Below are 25,453 nucleotides of genomic sequence, written 5' to 3'. Positions count from 1 at the left end.
AAGCGTGGTCTGAGGGAATATCTAGTTGATAAGGAATTTTACAGTGTTTCTTCGTTTTTAAATTGTAAATAGTTTGTACCTTTTGAAGTTTGTATCTTATTTTAATGGGTCTGATTTTATTTGTTTTAGTTTTAGTGACTTTTGCCCTGTACATTTATGTATTATTATGGCAATAAAAAATTCTGATTCTGATTCTGATTCTGACACACAGACACACACACACACACACACACACACACACACACACACAGACATCACTTCGAAAACCACTTTTTTGGTTCCAGGGGGACCCAAAACGAATATATCCACTCAAAACTCAAACTCGAAAATTTTGACGAAAACAATACTTTCTCCATATACTATGGTATAGGGGGAGAAAGTAAAAACACGCTGGCGCTGGCTCAAAACTTGATGATTTAATATCAGACTAATGCTTGTGACCTGTGCCTGCCTACCATAAAAAAAAAAAACACGGTGGCGCTGGCTCAAAACCTCAAAACTTGATGATTTAATATCAGACTAATGCTTGTGACCTGTGCCTGCCTAAGATGAAATGAAAACAGAACAAAAACAGTCACAGTGTCAACTAAACTAACTGTTCTGTCTAACCTTAACCTATAAAATGTTATTTTCCAGTTTCTGTTCTGCCTGTTGTTATTCCTGATTGTTTTGTGATTATACGTTTGTTTTACTTAGTTTAGTAGTAGTTAGGTAGTCTTAGGTTTTTACGGTTCTGTTAACTTAGATCGTTAGGTATCAGTTCTGAGCATTTTGCTCAGATAAGTGATAGGCCTAACACCAATTAGTTTTAATTTTAACGAAAGGCTTGTAATTTGTTTGCATTATAAGTAGGCCTATAGGCCCTAATTTGTAACAAGTTTACCAAGAAAACACCAAAATGTCTGAAAGAAAAGTCTTAAATGTAAGTACAAATCCCATGATCCTAATAGGCTAAGTTATATCAAGGATTTTTAAAATCAACCTTTTTCAAGTTCATAGGCATACTGTAAGAGGTGAGCTAGGCTAGTAGATTTTTAAACTTGGAAGCTTGTTTTCACAGTGTAGTAGCCTGCTTTACTTTTTAAACCAGGGGGTACAGTTACTTAACCCTAGAGCTAGCAGTAGTGTAACACTGTACTGGCATAGGGAAGTTATTGATTATATAATACGCAGAGGATACGCCTCCGGTAACCGGACGTGGATTAGGCGTCCGGCAGTTACTGTCATAACCTAACCTAACCAACCAAACTTGCTGATAGTGAAAAAAATCAAATGAAGGTTCAATTCTCTTCATAACATAAAATTATAAATGCCAAAAATTCTAACAAAAGATGTACAGTTAAGAAGAAATTACATTCAAAGCAAAATCTGTGACAAAAAGTTAAAGTTACTGATGGGTTTTGAACCGGGGACCTCTCGCATATCAGTCGAGCACTCTATCCACTACACCACGAACACTGATGGCTGAACATCGTATCATTGTGGTAATGGCGTTCAGGGGACCCCCTACCGGACGCCTAATCCACGTCTGGTTACCGGACGCCTAATCCACGTCTGGTTACCGGACGCCTAATCCACGTCTGGTTACCGGACGCGTATCCTCTGTGTATATCATATCATTTTTAAACCATCATAAAAATTAGAAATAGCAACATAACTATGGATTGTTTTATATCATTTTGTTCGGAATAAGACAAAGAACATAGGTGATTTACATGGTTGCCACAAAAAAAATTTTTGTTTTTCCAAATTGTGGGCATTAGGCCCTAGCCTATTACTTTTTTTATAAAATGTTTTTATATTCCATCGTTTAGCATCATAAGGTAAATTGTAAAGTTGTGGTAAATTTTTTGCTGATTCCAAAAATATATAGTTTATATAGCTAATTTTGTGTATTTTGTTTGGTAGCCCTATTACTATGTCGATCGTACTCCCGCGCTAGTACCAAATAACCACCCAACCCAGGTCATGTACAAATCCGTACACCTTAGGCCTAATCTATACTATTATAAATACCCCCGCCGCAGCAAACCTGCAGACTAAGCGAATTTCCATTTGACTGATTGGATTTACACTGAAATGTCTACTAAAAAATATAACATTTATTCTCTATTTAAAAAGAATTAGTATAACTAGTACTTAGGTTTGCTGCATCAGGGAGGGTAAAACTGTTTTTTTTTTTGTAAAACGTTAATAGTTAGTAAGAAATAAAAACATTTTCCAAATTTGATCAAAATATGTTCATAAACAAGCAAACTACAACAATTTACTTATTCTCCATAAGAATAACATGAGAATTTTAAATTTACAATTTTTTGGAATTTTCTCCGTAACCATTAGGCGCATAATAACGCTTCAATATACTAAATTATTTGTTTTTTTAAGCTCTACAAAATGGTTTGGAAAGAAATTGCTAAATTTTATGTTTTTTGGGTCAAAAATGGGAAAAACCTATTTTTACCCCATAAAACCCCCCGTAAACCCCCGTTCCCATGGTCCGATCATGCTGGATCGCGAACTCGTTCGAACAAACGTAGGTTTACACGTTTGTACCAAATTTCATCAAAATCGGATCATTTTTGCTCGAGTTATCGTGCTAACGGACACATATATATATATATATATATAAATATATATATATATATATATATATATAAATATATATATATATATATATATATATGAATTTGAACGGATGGTGTTTTTGGCCTCTAGGGACCTCAAAATGAAAAAAAAAATCGGTCCCGCGTCCAGGTCTTACCATGAGTACTACGGTAATAGCTTATTCCCTATATGGGAAATTCGCTAAAAAGAGGTGGTTGCTGTATGTATGGGAAAAGTAAACGCGAAAAATACTGGTCGGATTGGGCTGAAATTTGGCATGATGATAGCTCACATTCCCGATTAACATATAGGCATACTCTTATTTCAAAATTCCTTTCGGGCTCCGCCCCAGTGGCTCTGGAGTTTCCCATCCCATGTTAACCTTATGAGAAATGAAATTATTGAATCTTAACAGCTGTTTCAATTAAACAAGTTGGTTCTGTTCTGTGATGTTCAATAGCATTAAAGTTACAAGGATTACCAACAGGGTGCAGCACTTGCACTATTATTTCTTTTACATTTATGACAACAGCTAATTTACAACCAAAAGGTGAGTGAGCGTAGCGTACGAACTTCAACCTGGAGGCGAGTGAGCGTAGCGAACGAGCTAACCTGAAGGCAAGTGAGCGTAGCGAACGAGATAACCTGAAGGAAAGTGAGCGCAGCGAACGAGCTCCAACCTAAAGGTGAGTGAGCGTAGCGAACGAACTTCAACCAGGACGTGATTGAGCCATGCAAACGAGATCATCTTGAAAATTAAGAAGTTAAACGGGGCAAAGCCCGCGGGTTACAGCTAGTATAATATATAATTCCAGGGTACTCTGGTTTGTATTCTTATTTATTACAAAAGTAGCCCAAAAAAGTTAACAAAACTAAAAAAAAAAAAAATTATATATAGGCCTACCGAACACCGGCATTGGCGCCGTATATCCGGCGTCGCCGTTTCGGCCGCGGCCGTTCGCGCCGTATATCCGGCGTTTGCCAGCGCTAGGGTTAACTGGGCTACTCTCATATCGATTAAAAATATCGATTAGATTACTTAGTAAATCTCTATATTGATTTTTATTTATCAGCAAGTTTGTTTGGTTAGGTTAGGTTATAATAATTTCATTTAATAATTGATTTAGCCTACCTAAGGCTAGTTTAAAATATCGATATTTTCAATTGATATTAGGGTTGTCCAGTTAAAGAAACTGTAAGTTACCCATCGAATGATTTTTTCTGATGGATTGATATTTTATTTTTCCATGGACTGATAGGCCTAAGTACTGGTACTAATAAGTTAGGCCTTAGAGATTATTTTCGGTGATCGGTACAAATTGTGAAAGTTTCTTTTTTAATGTCAAGTTAGGCCTGTTTTAATTGTTTAAAAAAAATAACCGTAGCCTACATCAGGCCTAACAAATCAAAACTTTATATTGTAAAAGGCAAAACTAAAAGGCAAAACTAATACAGATGTAAGACAAGTGGGCATAGGCCTACATTAAGTTCCGATATGTCTGATAGTAGTTTATCAAAACGGTCATGATTCTCTGCTTTTACATACTCCCGCCACATGTATTTAGCAAGATATGAATCTAACTTAGATGGTGGGGTTAGAAGTTCTTATGAAGTTCTCATCTTCACATTAAAAAATTAATTTGGTTCTTTCCTGGCTGTAATATTTCCCAAAGTATTTTTTTTTTTTTTTTTTGGTGCCGATAGCAGACTGCATTTTTACTAGACAAGTTAGGCCTACACAGGAGAAAGCACCTAGGAAAAGCGGTTCAAAACTATTATGTTATGTGTTGTAGACAGAGTTGCCACCCGTCCCGATTTCGGTTCCTTATGCCCGTATTTAAGCCCATGTTAATCCGGTAGGGAAAGAGGCAATGTTCCGATTTTTTCCTGATCTAAGGTGGCAACCCTGGTTGTGGATGTGCCGGAAATTGAACCCGTCCCTCCTGCACTGAATTCTGTGATGCTAACCACTGGGCTAACACACATAGTTTTGGTAATTAATTGAGGCAAAAAATTTACATTTGGCTCCATCATAGCTACGGATAACTTATAGAAGGTTTATTATTGACAAATAATCAATAATATTACCTACACTGAATTATACAGGGTGTCCCAGAACTCTCTACCAATATTTTAGGGCATCGTTCCTGAGTAAAAAAACATATCTAGGCCTAAATATCATATTTAAATTGTCAGGAAGTCGTTAGTTACTCACACAGCCGCCATTTTTTTTCACTTATTTTTTTTTCTCTAAAAAGTGGTTAATACGAAATTGAAACTTTGCAAAAATCTTAGCAAAATATGAAGTAGGGTATTGTGGTATTGGTGCTTAATTACTAATTTTTTCTCTTTCCAGAAATATTATCCTCCAGATTTTGATCCTTCAAAGATTCCTCGTATGAAATTGCCTAAAAACAGACAGTACACTGTTCGTCTTATGGCTCCATTTAATATGAGGTAAGTTCTTATTGCTGCTTTTATAATTGTATTCATTTTAAAACGTTTTTATTAGCTCGCTTTCTTGTACAGTACAAATTTTGCAATCAATTTTATACTAACTTCCCGATGAGCTAGAGACTTGAAACTTGAAATATAGCTCACAAATGGAAGACAATGCAATATTATATCATTTATTTATTTCATTTTCTATGCATGGAGTGTTGCAGGAACAAACATTTCATGTAATTTTTGCAATTTTTTAGTACTCTTACTTAGTTTTAGTTTTTTTTTACTTTTTCCATACATTTGTCATGTTCACGGAAATAAAGCATTTAATTTCATTTCATTAATTTAATTTTGTCATTCAATTTTCATATTTCTTTTGGGCTACGCCCCATCGGCTTCCTAATTTTCCTTGTTAAAATTTTGAAAGAATGTAAATACTACATATCAATTAATTTAAGGTGACACAGTACTCCCTATCCCGCCCATGTTAAAATTGTAGTTTATAGGTACACATAACTTTAACAAATATTAACCTATCAACTTGAAATTTTTGTACTATGTTTAATACATTATTACCAACAATAATATGAAACAAAAAAAGTTTTTAGCAAAATTAAATTGTTGGTATAATTTTTATAAATTTTATAAAATATTTTGTAATTTTTTAACATAAAATATTTTTTTATTTCAAAGGTTTTTGGTTGTCATGGAAATTGGTTCGTATTGTTGTTCCTTATCATATAAGGAACACACACACCAATTTTTATTGAAATCTATATATTTAATACGCGACATGAAACTTTGTGAACAATAAGGCTTTTTTGTTTTAAGATTTAACCCCACATATTATATACCAAAATGTTTGTCTAAGTGTGAAGATGTGCAAACTGGCTTTAGATTTTTAAAATATATCTTTTTAAGGGCGTGGGCTGCCCTTAAAGTTCCTTCCATAAGGATAACATTGTGATTGATTTTAATGTTATTATATTCTGAAACAGATGTCATTATAAAAGTTTAAAAATCCCAGCTGTTTTGTTTGGTTTTAAAATGTAAACAGTTTGAATGTGTTTTAAAATAATTAGAACCCCGACAAAGAAACGTTACCTATAGGACACGACGGGAGAAAAGTTTTACATTTTATTTCCGTTTAAACATGCCAAGGACCCGACGACAAGGAAACATTACCGGTCGGACACGGCGAATCAATATACGGCAAGCAATGCAAAACGTAAGGAGCCCAGACGAGGAGCTGGAACAGTTAGTGGCAACGTGTATTTACAAAATTGCACTGACAAATACAAGAATTCAGCAGCATTCACTTGGCGAGATAGCATTAAAATGTCAGAAATGTGGTGCGCTACATTTTAAAGAAGAACAAAGAGGACGAGGCGAAGGATTTTCATCCTGCTGCCATAAAGTAAAAGTGAATCTACCACCATACCGAGAAAGCTATTATATCCAGAGCTTACTTAATGGAGCAAATCATTTGAGCAGAAACCAGAAAGAGGACATTAGATCGTACAACTCTGGAATCGCAATGGTCGAGCTAAAATTGAAGAAAATAACGGTGGAGGGCCTTTTATGTATAAGGTGTACGACACAATTTATCACTCAATTGGCACCTTTCAACCGTCCGAAGGGGAGCATCCTACATATGCCCAAATGTATATATACGGCGTCAAAACCGATGTTCAAGAAAGAATGCTAAACAAAGCTAATGGCTCTTGCAGCACTATGAACTCCTGCACATTTTGACACAACATTTGGTTGATATTAATCCATACGCGCAAGTTTTCAGCATGATGAGTTCCGTCCTGCAATATACTCCTTACTCCTACTGAACAGCAAAAAGAACTTAGAATGCATATAGTCAACGATCGAGCTCAAGACCAACGTCGATTCAACGACGCAACTTCTAACGACGTTGCTATAAGATCCTAATTTATTATTCGTGCGAACTCGCGCGGGTTCATCTAGTTGGATTATAATTGAGGAAGAAAAGTGTACCTGACTAAAAACCACTTGACTTTCTGAAAACGACAAAAGTACCCCCTGTCACGGGTAGTAGTAGGGCCCTTGGGCATGCTAATGTAAGAGTGTATAAAAGTCACTGTATAGGCCTAGCTTAAAATAATTTTTTCTTCCATAATATTTTATATGTACGTGTTCAGGAAAGTGTGTTCTACAAAACTAAATAATAAAAAAAATTAATATTTGACGGCGTACCCTCTGCATCTTGATTAGTAGTAGGACCTTTAACATGCTCAATTAGGCTGCAATAGTTTATAAAAGTAGCTGAAAATTAAAAAAAAAATTTTTTCTTCCTTAATTTTTATTATCTACGTGTTCAGAAAAGTCTGTTCTACAAAACTAAATAATAAAAAAATACCCCCGCCGCAGCAAACCTGCAGACTAAGCGAATTTCCATTTGACTGATTGGATTTACACTGAAATGTCTACTTAAAAATTTAACATTTATTCTTGATTTAAATAGAATTAGTTTAACAAGTACTTAGGTTTGCTGCATCAGGGAGAGTAAAACTGTTTTTTTTTTTTTTTTTGTAAAATGTGAATAGTTAGTAAGAAATAAAAACATTTTCCAAATTTGATCAAAATATGTTCACAAACAAGCAAACTACAACAGTTTACTTATTCTCCATAAGAATAACATGGGAATTTTAAATTTACAATTTTTAGGAATTTTCTCCGTAACCATTAGGCGCATAATAACGCTTCAATATACTAAATTATTTGTTTTTTTTAGGCTCTACAAAATGGTTTGGAAAGAAATTGCTAAATTTTATGTTTTTGGGTCAAAAATGGGAAAAACCTATTTTTACCCCATAAAACCCCCCGTAAACCCCTGAGCCGACCCCTCGCACCGCCCCCAGACGAACAACTATTGGAAGCATGCTCCCCATAGTGACAGTGCGAGTGGCCGCCCCACATCCCTAACAAAATTGAAAGGCCGTGGGTGAATATCAAAAGCAAAACAAATAGTGAACTAGGGACCTCAAAACGAAAAAAAAAAATCGGTCCCGTGTCCAGGTCTTACCATGAGTACTACGGTAATAGCTTATTCCCTATATGGGAAATTCGCTAAAATTGAAAAAATTTTTTATATTTGAGTACTGTGTTACCTTAAATCAGCTGTAAATACTTAAATTTGACAGTTCGAAGAGCAGAGGTTAAGAGGTACGCTCCCAAGAGATTATATATACAATCAAACATTTCTAAATAAAGATAAACAATCTGATTGCAGATATAAAGGTGTTCGTTAATAATGTCAATTGTTGTTTAAAAAAAACTTAAACAAAACGTTTTTAAACGCACTAAAAAGTACAAAATAATTTATAAATATGTGGAGAGTAGGCCTATAAATACTTGTAATTAATTTAAAACGAAAAACGTGGGGTGCATGCAATTGATAATACATTAGTTCAATAGGTGAAGGTAATTGTAAATTATCTATTGCATGCACCCCGCGTTTTTCGTTTTAAATATTACAAGTATTTATACTCTCCACTTATTTATAAATTATTTTCTACTTTTTAGTGCGTTTAAAAACGTTTTGTTTTAAACAAGTTTTTTTATTCATAAATTTTTTTTTTTATAAATTCAAATGGGTTTTAAAAATTGACATCTTACTACACATTGTAGTCTGTTGTGTAGAACAAAGAATAATATGACATACGGTACAAATTTTTTTGATAACCATAAAAATATTAGATATAACTTAACACTTGAATTTCCAAATTATTGAATTTCTTCCATAATTGCTGTCAGACTTGTTTAGGAATCGTTCCTCTTAAACCAGTAATCCATAAACTTCAAATTTTGATACTATATATTTTTTCCAAATCATAGGGGATAGTTTTTGTATATATCTTCACTTTTTTTTATGAACTTCCTTTGGCTGACTTTTGATTGTCTTGAGACGAATTGTTGGGTCAATAATGAGATCTAATCTCTCCCCTTGTCTATTGCAATAATGTCACTCCGCCTCACAGAGCCCTCTTCTTCTATAGCTGTGACCTCTTAATAGACCTCTTAACTTTTTCTTCAGACTTGATTAGCTATGATTTTTATTATTTTTCTTAAATACACTGCACTGTTTCCCGTCCCTGGACCTCCCATGAAGACTTCTAAGGGAATAACGTCTCTTACCATCAAGTACTGTTTGAACTCAGCTTTGGTCAGGCACAACGTCCAGCCAAATTCTTATTGATCTTATGACATCCTTTAAAAATAACCACCCCATTCCCTTTATAAGGAAGCCTAGACTAATTTTGATACTCTAAGTCTTGTAAGATTTCTCGCTGTATCTTGGGTTTTGTTTTGATAAGTAAAATTTAGTTTTTTTTTCAGGCAAAACCTAATTCTTCATCAAATTGTGGAATATTAAGTAAGGTGGGGTTACCCATGTTTTAATACACAACATATGTTTTTATGTTGGTTTTATAATTCCCACATTGATTTAGATTTAACCCAATCCTTTTGTTTTAGCTAATTTCCCTATAGGGAAGTAGCTATTGCGGTAGGTTTCTTAGTAAGACTTGAGCCCGGGCCCGATTTACTTTTTCATTATGATGTCCCCAGGGGCCGAAAACACTATTCGCTAAAATTTATATATATATATATATATATATGTCCGTGAACACAATAACTTGAGTGATTTTTGTTAGATTTGGATACAATTTGGTTTAATTAATTTGGGATAAACTTGAATGAGTTCATGAAACAGCAAGACCGGACGATGGGAACGGGGTTTTACGGGGGTTATATGGGGTCAAAATTGGTTTTTCCCCATTTTTGACCAATGTACAAAATTTCCCAATTCCTCTCTAAACAATTTTAAAAAGCTTAAAAAGACAAATAATTTAGTTTATTGAAATTTTTTGTGAGGTCATTGGTTACAGAGACAATTCAAAAAAATTTTAAATTTCAAAATTCCTATGTTATTATTATGGAGACTATTGTAAAATGTTGTAGTTTGCTTGTTTATGGATATATTTTGATCAAACTTGGCAAATTTATTTCTTTTATACTAAGCTATTAATATTTTACTTAAAAACACACATCCTTCCTCCTTGAAGCAGCAAACTTAGGTACTTGTTTAACCTAAATGTTATTTAAATAGATTTAATTGTTTATAAATTCAGACAAATGGAAATTCGCTTAATCTGCAGGTTTGCTGCGGCAGGGGTATTTAGTACTTATATAAAACATAGAATTTGACATAATATCAGGCTTACAAGATTTTTCAAATAGCCTAAAAAAAATTGTTAAATTTAATGAAAAAGTATTTTACTAGTACTATACTTACTATTGTTTCAGATGTAAAACATGTGGAGAATATATATACAAGGGGAAAAAGTTCAATGCTCGTAAAGAAGATGTTGAAGGAGAAGATTACTTTGGGATCAGAATCTACAGGTTTTACATCAAAGTAATTTTTTGATACAGTTTTAGAAGTTACAAGTTAATGTGTTGGTTGCATGTCTTACCATTTTTATCAAGCTTAATTTCTCTATTTCAGAAGAGTAGGCCTATCAGGGAGTGAAGTACACGTATAAATTTAAATTCTTCTGTTGATTAAGACTTAATTGTTTAATTTTTGGTTGGGAGGTATTACTGGAATATAACGTTAGGTCTAATTAGATCCTGCTTATCTTATGCTGTTGTAAAACTTTTAAGAGAATAACATCTTGATTAGCAGTGTTGGGAAGTAGCGCGCTACAAGTAGCGACGCTACTTTTAAGATTTTGTAGCTTTAGCTGTAGCTAGCTACATTTTTGAAGTAGTTGTAGCGGAATTTTAGCTACTTTTCTCGCTACATTAACATTGATTGAGATAGTGATTTTTATCACAACCTTACGTGAAACAACCTTTTTCAAACTGAGATTTTAAAGAAAATTAAGCCTACTTTCTTGGCTTCATACAGCTGGTCACAATCGTTTCATTACCTATTACAACATTGCGTGGACATGGAGTTGCTGTAGCTGTAGCTAAGCTACTTTTTTGGAAATGTAGCAGTAGTTGTAGCTAGCTACATTTTAAAAGTAGCTTAATTAAATATCTTAAACCATCTATGTCTATATAAATATCTTAATTAAATATCTTAATTAACCATAGCGTTAAAACTAAGGTTGCCATAAACAAAGTTTTAGAATCAAATAAATTGTCTTGTAACCTAGAATTAAATGAGACTGCAAACAAAGACATGTCGAATGAGACTTTTGAAGACGAAGGTGACGCCCCATTGGCGGCAACCAATGACAATGTCCCACTCCAGACTACATGGGTCAAAAAAAGATAAATGAAATGAAGAAGGCTGTGAGTGAAACTCCGAGAAATGAAATCAGACTGGAACCAACGACCCCTGTATGTTGACCCCCACCGCACTGTTGAGTCTTGTTGAGACAATTACTGACGCCTTTGAACATAATGAGTCAATCCTCCTCAGACTTTGCGATCTGAGCAAGGCGTTTGATGTGGTGTCCCATAAGCTACTGATAGGCAAACTAGCAAAGTATGGTGTGGGCGGAACTGTGCTGAAGTCCCTGTCCTGTTATTTGGCAAATCGCAGGCAAGTAGTTGTGATAAATGGGGCCTTCTCCTGCGTTAGGAGTATCTCACATGGAGTGCCACAGGGCTCGGTGCTCGGCCCTCTCCTTTTTAGTGTAGCGGTGAACGATTTGAGGCTAAATGTCTCCACCCTCCTATTCGCTGACGACACCACTCTGATATCTAGAGGAAGCGACATTGAGCAACTGCATATTGAAGCTGACCATCTTTTGGAGCTGGCCAAGAACTGGTTTACAGCAAACCGCCTGAAATTAAATGCAGCTAAGACTCAGTCCTTGCTCTGCACACTGAAGCCACTAACCGAAAGAGATGAGGAACTTCTAGGTTTCTGGTTGGATCCCAAACTAAGCTGGAGCTCACATATTGATAGGGTATGCGCACGGCTATCTAGGGTTATTTGCCTCCTAAGGAAACTTCGGAACATCATCCCGAAGCAATTCTTGATAACTGTGTACCATGCTCTGTTTCATAGCCATCTTATGTACGGCTTGGTACTTTGGGGCCATTCACCAGCAGCACAGGACATATTATTGCTCCAGAAAAAAGCTGTAAGAATCATAATGTCAGCCGACTACAACGAACATTGTAGGCCCCTTTTAAAGACCTGGGCATTCTTACAGTCTTCAGTCAATATGTATTGAACATCCTAATACTCCTGAAAGAGAATGTCCATCTGTTTGACCGAAGAGAAGTTCACCACTGCTATGACACCCGGCAAGCACTACACCTTGACATGCCGCGTTGTCGTCTCACCCGCACCCTCAAGAGCTATCCCCGCTATGCCATACGGCTTTTTAATACCTTGCCGGATAAGGTGCGGGATATGGAAATCACCTCCTTCAAAGCTGCCATCAGAAATAGCTTGGTGGATAGGCCACTGTACTCACTGGAGGAGCTGAGTAAAGAACCCCTAAAAGTCACATAAAAGCCTTCATTACAAATGGGGAACACGTTTTATTTACCGCCACAGCCTGTTTAAGTTGTATTGTTTATATGTATGTAAATAGTAGTGTTTATTTTTAAATGTATATAATAACGCAGTCTATCCGACATTGTCGGTCAACGACGCAGCACACAAGTATCAAGTATCAAGTAAGTAAGCTTCCCCAACACTGTTGATTAGACGTTTCTTTGACAACTTTGTTATATCTGAAAGTTTCAGAAAAAGTAGCGTTAGAAGTATTAAATCATTTTGAAATGTCATCCATTAATCTTTAACATTTTCAGAACACTCAACATATTTTAAATTTTGAACACAATCAATTTCTTACATAACCTACATAGCTTGAGTTCATCTTGCAATATTTCTTCCATTAAGAAATTATCGTATCTAAGTACAAATAAAATTTTACGCTTTGAATTATCCCTCTAAGCAGATACTGTGGTTTCAGTGTACACGATGTCTTCAAGAAATATCCTTCAAAACAGATCCAAAAAACACAGACTACGAAATAGAGGCAGGGGCAACTCGTAATTTCATGGCTCTCAAACTGGCCGAAGAACAAGCTCAAAGGGAAGAAGACGAGAGAAAAGAAGAGGAAGCTAATAATCCAATGAAGGTGAGAACAATATATGCTAGAGAATCTAAGCTGTGGTTGGTGGTTGGTTCAAAATTAGACCCAGACCCCTGTCCTTCCTAGCTTTGCCCTTATTGGCCATTAAAATCTTAAACAGGTTTTGGCACACCGATAATGCCAGTCTTTTTCCATACTGGTACCCTACTGATTCAGGTTGGATCCCCATTGTAATAATGTTTTTAAACACCTGGCTTTTCCACCTTAACTTGGGTTATACATTTTTCTGAGCATCCTATCTTCTAAAACTAAAAGTTTATTTTCATCTTAATGGTATTTCTTATCTGTAAAGTAGAACAGAGTGGATTACTGAGTAATATAATTATTATTTTAATAGTTTTTGTTATTTGAGTTGAAGAAACCGTAGTTATTGATCTGTCTGCCGTTATAATGATCCTAACCTAAACTTAACTGGTGTTCTAAGTCATTTACCAGGGCTGCCCTCAGGGTTGGTGGTGCCCAGGGCAAACATGTTCATGGCGCCCCCTTCCCCCCAATAGTAGTTGTATGTTAGTTTTTTGCATTGCCACCAATACTCACACAGCATACCTTCTTACATAAACACAGCATACTTGAAGGATAATTACATTATGAGTCATATTTAAATGGCCACAACCTATAAGTCAAATTCACTGGCTCCTCTTCCCAGACTTCATTGAATGTTACATCATGTGTGCCTCGAGGGTCCCTCCTTGGCTCTTTCCTGTTTGGTCTATTCATCAACGACATTGGTGCGTCCCTCAAGTCCAACTTTCTTCTTTTTCTTGATGACATAAAAATATTTAGAGAAGTTGCATCTGTAAACCTACACGTTGAGCTCCAAGAAGATATTGAACAGATTGAACGCTGGTGCCATATGAATTGCATGCAGCTCACGGTAAATAAGTGCCTAGTCCTAACCTTCGGGCGGGAGGAACAAAAACAAGCCTTTCTTTGACTATACCCTTAATGGCACAATCTTGGAGGGAGTCAATTTGGTTAATGAATAGGAACCACCTATCTCCTAGCTTGGAGCTAAATGTTCACATCACTAATGCCTGGGCCTCTGCAAATTGTACACTGAGACTCATTGCTCGGACACCTCAAAATGCCTTCTCCTCTGCAACAGTTAAGAGTCTTTATTATTATACTTTAGTCCGGCCCATACTCGAATATGGATCTACAATTTGGTCCCCCCACCAGTTAGGCCACTGCGATTCCCTTGAGCAAGTCCAAAAACGCCTTCTGCGCTTGTTGAGGGTGAGGAGTGGTCTTAGGTACACCGATGTCAACACCACTGAAATTATGCCTCATGCCTCACGCAGAATTGCTCTTCACCTTATATTCCTTCATAAGATCGTGAATGGACTAATTGATTACCCTGAACTGCTGCAACTCTTTGACATAAATGTTCCCGCCAAGGGCTGACTTTTGCCAAGCATCATCACTGCACGTCCTATGTTTACCACATCACTCTGCAACGCTTGATGCACCAGGGAAACAAATCACTGTAATAACTGTCACTGTCACTCCCTATATTCCTACCGCCTCCGCCTTACTCCCGAGTTCCGACATTTAAGTCCCAAAAAGTATGACAGCGTCTGACAATTGGTTGCACGTGAACTTCCTTTATAGTAGTACCAACCCTACTTCATACTATATTACATTTACATTTAATTTTACCTTTATATTACCGGGGGCAATACCTATACCGGGGGGCAACCGTTGCCCCCCCCCCCCCTTCGGACGGACCTGAGTTTAGCTGTACAAGGCATAACCTCTTTGGCCAGACAATACTTTTAAACTGGAGTCAAATGACAGGATCGACTTAATCACAGACATAGATTTATATTTCAGATAAACACTTATGGTTACACAAAAATTATGTTGCAGTTGTAAAGCAAATAATAGCGATGTTTTCAACATTTTCAGCTTTTGGAAAATAGAACCCAGCAGTCAAAACAAGAACTGGAACTGCTTGAATCCTTGGAGGACCTGAAAGACCTCAACAGAAGACAGCGAAACATAGATTATGACTCCATGCTCAGCAATTATAACACTAAAGAAGCTAGAGAGAAAATTTTAAAATTGCAAGAAGAACAGGATGAAGAGTTTATTAAGTAAGTAAACTACAGTAAAGATTCAATAACCAGAGAGTTTATACGTAAATCCTATCTATATTTCCTTTATCAGGCGTTGTATTTCAGTTTATTTTATAGCTCACAATAAGTTCATAAAAACATAAAGGTTTTCAACAAACGCAGATCTCTATTTCTTCTCAAGATGTCCCCATTGCAGAGAAATTTTAAATGAATCAATTGGGCTTTGGACTTTTTTTGTGTCCAACCAACTGCTTGAAATGAATTTTAAAGTTCATTAGTTGGTTATTTAATCTTCTTATGTTCCTAAACTTTACTGTATCTTTCTAAAAAAAACTATAATTCTTGGTACAGCACAACAAAATAATTAGATTAGATTAACCGAATACTAATCTATTATTATTCATTATTTGCCAATCCAATAATGATTTCAAGCCTTAAAATGCTCCAAATATTTTAAATGTAATGAGTGAATATTTCAGATCAGTGTTCAGCAGTGGAAATAAACGAGTAGTCGAGGAGGAGATAGTAGATGCGGCAGATGAGGAGAGATCTACTCCTGCGACAAAAAAACTGGCTGTGGAAAAACCTGCACCCAAAACTCAGGTAACACAAAAAACAACCTAGTTACTAGTACAAGTTGACAATGGGAGCCAGGCTCAAATTCTCTTGCAATGAGAGCAATTCAAAAATGTATTGGGCAAAGACAGTTAATATTTTAACATTTTTCAAATGAATTTTAACACTCATCATAATTTAATCCCATCATTGTTCTTAATGCCTTTTTCTGTAATTTTAGGATTCGAGTAAGATTTTTCTTTGTTGTATATAAGAATACAAAATACATTAGTTGAAAACCACTTTATTCTACCATTAATGCATTTCATTGAAGTGCTTATTCATGAAGTGTTTTTGAATTGAATCAACACGCTACTGTTGTTTTTTAAATGCTCATGTTTACGTTTTTGATTGAGTGTGATTGGCATTTGGAATAGGCTAACATACAATTTTGTCATTGTCATTGTTTACACTCTTTTGTTATCTTTATAAATATATCAGAACACTTGAAGGGCAAGAGGTGTTACACAAGAGGTCTTACAGATAACCACATACAATTCAACATTCAACTGCAGTGAAAGAAACATACACTGTAATAGCTTTGATATTCTATAGAAATCAAGCACTGTTACATCGTATCCTTTGACCAATTCATGCGGTTTTTTACAGAACAGAAAATTTTTGGGTACGTTAACATTTACATTTTACCTTAGATATCCGGTATGCAATATAAAAATTTGTAGGCCTACTGGTAAAAAATTACCCCTAAATCCTAGATTAATACAAGTGATTATAGCTATACCATTGTCTTTTGGATACCGAAGTAGACATCCCATAAGCCAGCTCTCGCCAATTTAAAAAAAAGTTACAGTTTATGCCCGCCACAGAGTGTGCTAGTGTCTTGTATTATATTTTCTACCTTATTTTGTTTACTAAAATACAGTAGACTCTAGACTCCCTCTTATCCGGACACCTTTTAACCGGACATCGGTTTAACCGGACTACACTCTGCGTAAATGTCATCTCTTTAACCGGACAATTGTTTCCACATCAGTTTAACCGGACTAGATCGACAATACTGTGGGCATTACTGAAACGACTGTTCTCGTGGGAAAGATTTGAGACCAGCGATCACGTGCCTAAACACAATGCTCTCCTTAATTTAAGTAAAATATTTGGTTTGCATGCATTAAATTTAAATGGTCCGTTTTAATGAGTTTTTGGGGACACCTGTTTAACCGGAAAAACCGTTATATGGACTGGCCTCGGTCCCATGGAGTCCAGATAAGAAGGAGTCTACTGTAGTTGACTATAAAAATATGATACAAGTACATATACTTAAATCAGTTTTTGACACCAGCCCAGTCTGGGTTTTCTCACTTCACATCCATTTTGATTCAAACTGTTAACATAGGGATGAATTGTCTAGTTCTAACTATAGTCAAACAAAGGTTATACTTAAAATATACACTCTGAAGTTAGTCAGCAGTTTTGGTATTCCTCTGCTCCGGATACTAAAGTAGACATGATTTATGTGGGTCAGCAGTGGCGGAAGCGTTTCACAAACTCCAAATTCTACCAGCTTCAATATGAAAATATTTAAATAAAAGAGAGATTTATGAACTCCAAATTTCACCAGATCTAAAAGCATAAATTTTAAAATAACCATCGTTTCACAAACTCCAATAATATTAATTAAATTTAACAATGCAAGAACTGCCTGCAATCCGACGGTGGAAACTTCTGGTTGGGACTGTACTTTTTGAGTTGTTGAAATTTGGAGCTTGTGAAACGCTCTGCTTATTACCATTGGAGTTCGTGAAACGATTATTTGAAATTTATGCTATTGGACTTTGTGACAGTTCGTGAACTTCTCTGTTTATTTAAATATGTTACCATAGGAGTTGATGAAATTTCGAGTTTGTGAACCTTACCCGCTTTAGGTAGTTTTTACTCAGTTCTTTGAGTCCAATGAGCCTCGGTTAGAATCCTTATAGTTCTTTGCACTATGATAGCTGATGGGGAACTTAAGAAATGCTATAGTTTAAACAAGTTGCCTTTCAGTTTGGCACGGTTTAAAAGTGGTTTAGGAATCAGATTTTTTTACAAAACTATACTTTATTGGTTGATTGAAATTGATCTATTTTTTGTTTCAAAAATGGGTACAGTTTTTACCCGTAGTGTGCAATATATTTATAGGCTGAACACATGTGCCTTAGCAAAATCATAACATGTCTAGTGCTTAGAGATTTCAGTCATGGAGGCTAGTATTTTGCACATCGCCAATGATCTTTTGCCAGGTGTTTTAAAGAGTTATAATTCTGTTAATCTCACTCTTTAGTCTGGTTGCCGGTCAAAAAACCTGGAAGTAAGGTCCACCCGAAGTTTTATGGTGTTTTCTGTTTCTTCAAGACCTACATAACTAAAATCTGCAAGGTGCCACTTTGTCACCCTTGAGCAAATTGAAATATTCAAGATGGCGGCCAAGATGGCTTAAAAACTGTATATTTGCTGTATCTTTCCCTATAGAAGAGACAGGATAATAATTGTTGTGTCTAATTTTATGTTTTAAGGGTCAGAGAATACCAATAATTGATTATCTTAGTAATAAAATACCCCCGCCACAGCAAACCTGCCGAATAAGCGAATTTCCAGTTGCCTGAATTGATTTTCAATTAAATGTATTTAATTAACATTAATTTTTATGAGTACTTAGGCTTGCTGCTACAGGGAGGGTAAAAAAGTGTTTTTTTTTTTGTGAAATATTAATAACTTAGTATAAAATAAATAAATTTACCAATTTTGATCAAAATATATCCTAATATAAAAAATATATAAGATATAATCAAGAATAATATGTGAATTTTAAATTAACAATTATTTGTATTTTCTCCGTAACTAATAATGGTACAAAAACACTTTGATATACTAAATTGTTTGTTCTTTTAAGCTCTTTAAGGTTTGAAGAGAAATTGGAAAATTTTGCGTTTAGAGGGTCAAAAATTAGAAAAACAAATTTTTACCCCATAAAACCCCACGTAAAACCCCGTTCCCATGGTCCGATCATGCTGGTTCGGTTTACTAATCCTGTATATCTGCTGTATCTTTCCCTATAGAAGAGACAGGATAATCATTTTGTGCCTAGTTTGATGTTTTAATTAGAAAATTACCCAAAATAATAAATCAATATAAGTTTTTAATAAATTTCCACATTAATTTGTTGCCAAGTTACCTTATCAACAATGTTTTCAAGTATTTACTTGACTTAAAACATTATATCAATGGTTTCTGAGGATAAGTGCTACATTCAAACAGAACACAGTCATCAAATCAGTTAACTTACAAGCAGTTCTCCTAATTGATGCTTGTGCTGTACTGGGGACAGTGCATTATCCTTCTTCAGGAACAGTGAATGACTTTATCAACTGCTTTTTAAATTATAGTTTTCTTGAATTAAAAAAAAACACTGTTCTTTAGGCTAGTCGAAATACGGTCCAACATCAAACTTAAGGTAAAAGAAATAAAATATATTTCTTCCCCATATATTCCAAAATATATGGGATTTTGTCAAAAAAGGTGTCAAGAATATTATACTAAAAATCAAGAAAATCCAAGTGGTGGAAAGCCGCCATTTTTGAAAAAACTTCCGCCATATTGGATTTATGTAAGCTTTTAGTAAAACATCAATTATTTGACAACTAATCGTCTTAACGATTTGCGGTTTGTCTTAATAGATTCCTCTTCAAGTTTACTTTAAGATAATAATAACCTTATACCATTTCATTATTGATTTATTTAAAATAGACAGCTTTAAATTGAAACAATAGCAAATTTCGAAGATTTTTTTTGTAAAACCTTTAAATGTTTGCAAATACAAACTCAGGTGATAAGAACATTCATATTTTGTGGCTCTTAAAAGAATCTGAATACAATTTTCAACAATTATCAACCTCATATCAGTTTGTATATTGCTTTGAAGTTATATTATGGGATATATTGTTATTAGTCTTCAACTTGGAACGCTAGTCGTGACGCGGGCTGCACCACTACATCTAGTTCGATTAAAATACACTTTGAGGTGGGAAAAATTGCTTTGAGAACATTTAAAACATATTTTGGAATCATACATTCATACATATAGGGCAATGTATAAAAAGATCTGACAAAATCCTAGCATGAGAACACTGAACACTGTTTTTCATAATATGTTGGTGCAGACAAGCCTTGTATGGTTTTTGCACCTATTGTATAATATGCATGTATTCATTATAGTTCAATAAATAAATTGATTGATTGATTGATTGAAAAAGTTGGGGTTTTGAAACATACCAAAATTCAATTTTTCATAATAGACAATTACATATATGTGTCCGTGAACACGATAACTTGAGTAATTTTTATACAATTTTGATGAAATTTGGTTTGAAGGTGTAAGGCAGGATAAACTTGAATGAGTTCGAGAACCAGCATGATCGGACCATGGGAACGGGGTTTTACGCGGGGTTTTATGGAGTAAAAATTGTTTTTTCTAATTTTTGACCCTCTAAACGCAAAATTTTCCAATTTCTCTTCAAACCTTCTTAAAGAGCTTAAAAAAGCAAATAATTTAGTATATCAAAGTGTTTTTGTATTATTATTAGATACGGAGAAAATTTAAATAATTGTTATTTTAAAATTCCTATGTTATTCTTATTGGGAATATTGTAAAATGTTGTAGTCTGCTTGTTTATGGATATATTTTGATCAAACTTGGTAAATTTATTTATTTTATACTAAGTTATTAATATTTCACAAAAAAAAACACTTTTTTACCCTCCCTGTAGCAGCAAGCCTAAGTACTCATAAAAATTAATGTTAATTAAATACATTTAATTGAAAATCAATTCAGGCAACTGGAAATTCGCTTAGTCGGCAGGTTTGCTGTGGCGGGGGTCTTTTTATTACTAAGATATTCAATTATTGGTATTCTCTGACCCTTAAAACATAAAATTAGACACAAAAATTATTATCCTGTCTCTTCTATAGGAAAAGATACAGCAAATATACAGTTTTTAAGCCATCTTGGTCGCCATCTTGAATATTTCAATTTGCTCAAGGGTGACAAAGTGGCACCTTGCAGATTTTAGTTATGTAGGTCTTGAAGAAACAGAAAACACCATAAAACTTCGGGTGGACCTTACTTTCAGGTTTGGGTGAAAAATGCCTTTTGGCAACTAGACTACTTTGAGAAAGTCTGTATTAGGAATAAATTTAAAAGTTATTCTGTAACCTTTTAATGAATCTCTTGTATGCATGTAGCGCATGGACTCTATTTACCTTGTGCATGCTAGCTGAATATTATCTTAAAACACTTTTTAATTAAAAATATAAAAAAAACTAAAACTGTCAGTTAAGGGAGGTGTTCAATTTCATTTTAAAGTAATTAATTTATTGTTTATATAATAGATTTAGTTTTAGAGGTGCCAACTCGGCAGACGACCGAGAGGTTATTGCTGTAGCGAGTAGGCACGTTCCCTGCTTGGGATGAACTTGTTTAAGTATTGAGAATTTTGAAAATAAAGCGCCTTTTCATTTCATTTCATTCATTTTCATTCGTAGAGATGAATTGTTTTACTACATCCAAAATCACTTGATATTCATGTGGTTTTGCAGACCCAAACAAACTCGTCTTGGACCAAGAGTGTGGGAGTGATGGGGAAGAAGCCGTTGAGTGGTCTGGTACGTCTGAAGAAACCTGATGCAGCTACAGGCAGTCCATCAACCACTTCAGCTACTGTCCCAACAACTTCAAATATCCCCGCCTCTTCAGCCAATGGGGAAACCAAGAAACCCCAAGCGATTCTGTCCCTAGTGGGCGCTTACTCTGATAGCGATGGCAGTGAATCTAGTTAATGGTTTGTTGTTTATGTATTTATTTGTGTGTAATATTAATAAATGGAATCTTGGAATTTTAATTTTTTAAACCTTTTTGCTCGTTTAACACTAAAAAATCACATAGATCATTCCTAAACCTAACGTGTTAATTTATGTTTAATTTTCCAACATTGTTACCCATGCAAATGTAATGGTTTTCATGGCTCATTAACCGTCTTTCAAGTTGGTGATCGTTAAAATTATTTTTATTTTACAGTAAACCCTAATTTATTTGGACTTATTGGGATCTAAGTTTTCTGGGTTCTGGATAATATTAATATACTACTAGTACTAAATAAGTTTAAGTTTAGTTTTGGGGTAAGGCAGCCGTATTCCAGGGAAAATTGGCTAAATATTCTTAACATTAGGCTAAATTGAACACCAATTTAGGATATAAGCTTGAATTGGATGTTCTGAATTAAAAAAAAAAAACCTAAAAAAACAAAAAGTGTACAGTAAATGCAACAAGATTGCCTAGTTTAAAGTGGCACAGTCTTAACATAGGTATTCAATGTTTTAAAATGTGCTAGACAGATTAATTAAAATTCATAATGGTTGGATCTTACTGAATGACGGTTTAGTGAAGTTTTATTATCAGCATTGGTAAGCTTTACAATTGAAACAATCTTTAACGAATTAAATCAATCATCTTTTTGAAGCTGTTATGTTTGAGGCAGTTTTCTCAGAAAAGCGTTATTTCCCCTTATACACTCTATACGGTATAAACTTTTAACTATCTGAAGATTGTTGATTAGTTACTATGTCAGCATCAAGTTATAAGTACTATTAACTAAATTAAATTGAACATTTCCTTATGGACAATCCCTTCCACTTGTTAAGCATCACTCCTTACTGGTGCACAATTAGAAATACCTGAAATTATTACAAAATCAGGGCTATCCCTCTTCAACTTATCTAAGAATATTTGTCAATCATAGAGATTATTCTGTAATTCGAGATAAAGATTATTTATCATATAAACAATTTAGGTAATCACAATTTTCATAATTCAGATTGAGTCTGTGAAAAGTGTTCAAATAAGTTTATACAAAATGGTTTTGTACAAAATCATATCAGTTTTCCTCTTCATTTTTATTCTCAAGGTAAGTTCAATCAATGAATTAGGTTCTTTTAAATTAAATACCTGCACAATTTTAAAGTTTAAGTGCTGGATTAGTTGTTAATGTGTTAAAAGGTAGGCTACAGGTAAATTGGGTATTGTATAAATACCTAGATATTTTTTGGGTAAGTAAAGAAAGTGTCATAGGTACTTGGATTCCTGCTTTCCCCATCTTTAATTTTTCTACAAATGCCTTAGATATCTTGAGTATGTTTTTTCATAACTTCTCAAATAGTGCTCTCAAATAACTTTACATGTAGGCGGTATTAGACGGATTTAAAAAGTATTTCTTCCAAAATTACTCGGATATCTTTATACTTTACACCTATTATAAAATCATTAATGTACAGTATAAATGTAATAACCATATTGAATAGTGTTGGAATTTATATTAGGCATACAAATTAGAAGCTATTTCATTGTTATAATTCAATTTTTGTAAGCAAATCTTGGACAAACCCCTCATTATTTTGTGGCGTAGCATTTATTTAACATTTTACATTTAAGAGACTGTAGCATTCAAAATTCAGTTCGTAATAATAATTGTTTTGATCTTGTTGTTAAAAATAAAATTTAGTTGTAAAGTAATTTGATACTTCTTATATTTCTGCAGCTGGACAAGGGAGTTTTTTACTGTTCAGCTTATTGATTTTAATCATTATCATTATCAATTGAGATGGGGACGCCACCTAGGTGCATATTTTAACAAAATAATATGAGTAAGGATGAGTATAGAATGGAGTGAGATGATCTTTGTAGCTTTGTTACTGACCAAGGCCGGGGCCACACTTGTAATTTTTAACCAGTGAGACTGTTTTTTCCGTTTTCACGTGCGTTTGACCGGGGCCACACTCGTCTTACGAGATAGGTTTTTCGGGCAAACCAGTGAGACTGATAGAGCATGCCACGCTTGCAATAAAAATCGTCCGTGTCCGTGTGCCGCTGGTAAAACCAGCGAGACTGACAAACGCGTTCACGGACGTTTTTACTCTAGTGTGGCCTGCCCCATATACCGTAATATATCTAACAAACCCACGGGTAACGCCCGTGGAAAAAATTCAGCGAGATAAGATGAGTGTGGCCCGGCCTAACCCTTCTTGAGTCACAACTTGAGTTAAAATAAATATAAAATAAGATTGATATGTACTCAAACACAAACATTTCATTTGACCCTCAAACTATGAAACTAATTTGCATAATAGTCACATACTTTGTGTATTTCTTATTTTTAATTATTTACATTTTGAGGTTACACAATTATTATAACAAATATACATCGTGTAATTTATCCGGTTTCGAATTATTCTGCTCATTGTGAATTTTAAAGGATTTTTTCCTATTTGTAAACTTAATCAAAATTTACTTCTTCATCATATTACCTTATCTCAAATATAATTACTTGTTTTTATAGTACTGCGCGAAATTTCAAAACAGTTGTAGCATTTGTAATTCCAATATTTGTTAAACATAACAATGCACAGATAATTCTTTAAAGTCTCGTTTACACAAGGCTAGTAGAGCAGGCAGGTTACTGTCTGGTTTGTTCCTCAGGTAACTCGAAATGAATTAGAAGCAAGTAATCTGTCTGCTGTACTGGCCTCGTGTGAACAAGGTAAAGTATAAATAAATACATTTTATTTGGAATAAAAAGTAATTTGAAATATTTCCACAGGTCAGTGCATTTCCAGGAGATTCTCAAACACAAGACCTCATACCCTCCTCTTCTCATAAATCACTTGGCAGTCTAAAGGAGTTTTACGGCACAGCTAAGAGTACTTTGGACAAGTTTCAATCATGTGGTACAGAAACCCATTTAGAAATAGTATCTTTGGCCTTGTTGAAGTATGGCGATTACAAGGCTTGTGTTAATGCAACTAGAGAGATTGCTAACTATGAAGAAGTCTTGATTGATCTCTACTTCTACGTCAGGTTTATCGGTACCACATTCTTCGATTTAATTGAGAATATACTCGGTTGTCGACATGAAGGTGGAATTTTAACAATCTTAAACTGTACTGTAACACAAGTCCAAAACAGTGGACCAGAATTTGATGAAATTCTGACAAGGGCACAGGGCTTGATCGAAGAAGTCCAAGATGATACTGATAACCTAGTATATTATATTAAAAAATGCTTTAGTCGCAGCTCCAGTGAATTCTTCTCAGAATTGAACAATCTGATTGAGAAATGTTAAAAATGTATTGTAATAATTTTATTGTTGAATAAATTTACAGATTTTACTTACAATACTATCCTATGGACTTGTTTAAGGAGTACCTGACTATCAATTAAATGGTCTATCATTTTCTTAGATGTATTGAATACTTCCTTTCAATTGCATAGACAAATGATATATACTGTAAGGAAACACGTAAAAATTGCCTTTAGCTGATCCATTCTCTTTAACCGTCTCTAACTAAAGAAGTCTATATTAGCATGAAATATATCGATGTTATGTTTGTGATCTTGTATTGTGTATATATTAGCTCCTGTACTCTGACTTTCTCAAGTCATCTAGCTGAACTCAATCCCTTTCAAGAAAACTCAAATCTAGAAAGAGGAATTTTTAGTTT

General features: G+C 34.6%; 1 protein-coding gene across 1 annotated transcript; it reads left to right on the top strand.

Annotated features, from left to right (window-relative positions):
• The first annotated feature begins 585 nt into the window (after positions 1 to 585).
• LOC128981985 (splicing factor YJU2-like) lies at positions 586 to 25,339 on the top strand. Its single transcript, XM_054401014.1, has 8 exons — positions 586 to 922; positions 4,961 to 5,061; positions 10,387 to 10,498; positions 13,029 to 13,196; positions 15,123 to 15,310; positions 15,772 to 15,895; positions 21,500 to 21,741; positions 24,553 to 25,339. The coding sequence occupies exons 1-7, from the start codon at positions 899 to 901 to the stop codon at positions 21,737 to 21,739; spliced, it is 957 nt and encodes a 318-aa protein (XP_054256989.1). The 5' UTR covers positions 586 to 898; the 3' UTR covers positions 21,740 to 21,741; positions 24,553 to 25,339.
• The last annotated feature ends 114 nt before the right edge of the window (positions 25,340 to 25,453 follow it).

Source organism: Macrosteles quadrilineatus, unplaced genomic scaffold, assembly GCF_028750875.1.
Source record: "Macrosteles quadrilineatus isolate MER2022 unplaced genomic scaffold, UCM_ALF_1.0 Scaffold_73__1_contigs__length_606889, whole genome shotgun sequence".
NCBI lineage: Eukaryota > Metazoa > Arthropoda > Insecta > Hemiptera > Cicadellidae > Macrosteles > Macrosteles quadrilineatus.
This window is presented reverse-complemented; position numbering and strand designations above follow the sequence as displayed.

Bases quoted from the DNA above. Each gene is read 5' to 3' on its own strand.
- LOC128981985 (XM_054401014.1), top strand. From the start codon at position 899: ATGTCTGAAAGAAAAGTCTTAAAT. The intron at 13,197-15,122 runs GTGAGAACAATA...CAACATTTTCAG, and splicing joins AAGCTAATAATCCAATGAAG to CTTTTGGAAAATAGAACCCA. The intron at 15,896-21,499 runs GTAACACAAAAA...GTGGTTTTGCAG, and splicing joins AACCTGCACCCAAAACTCAG to ACCCAAACAAACTCGTCTTG.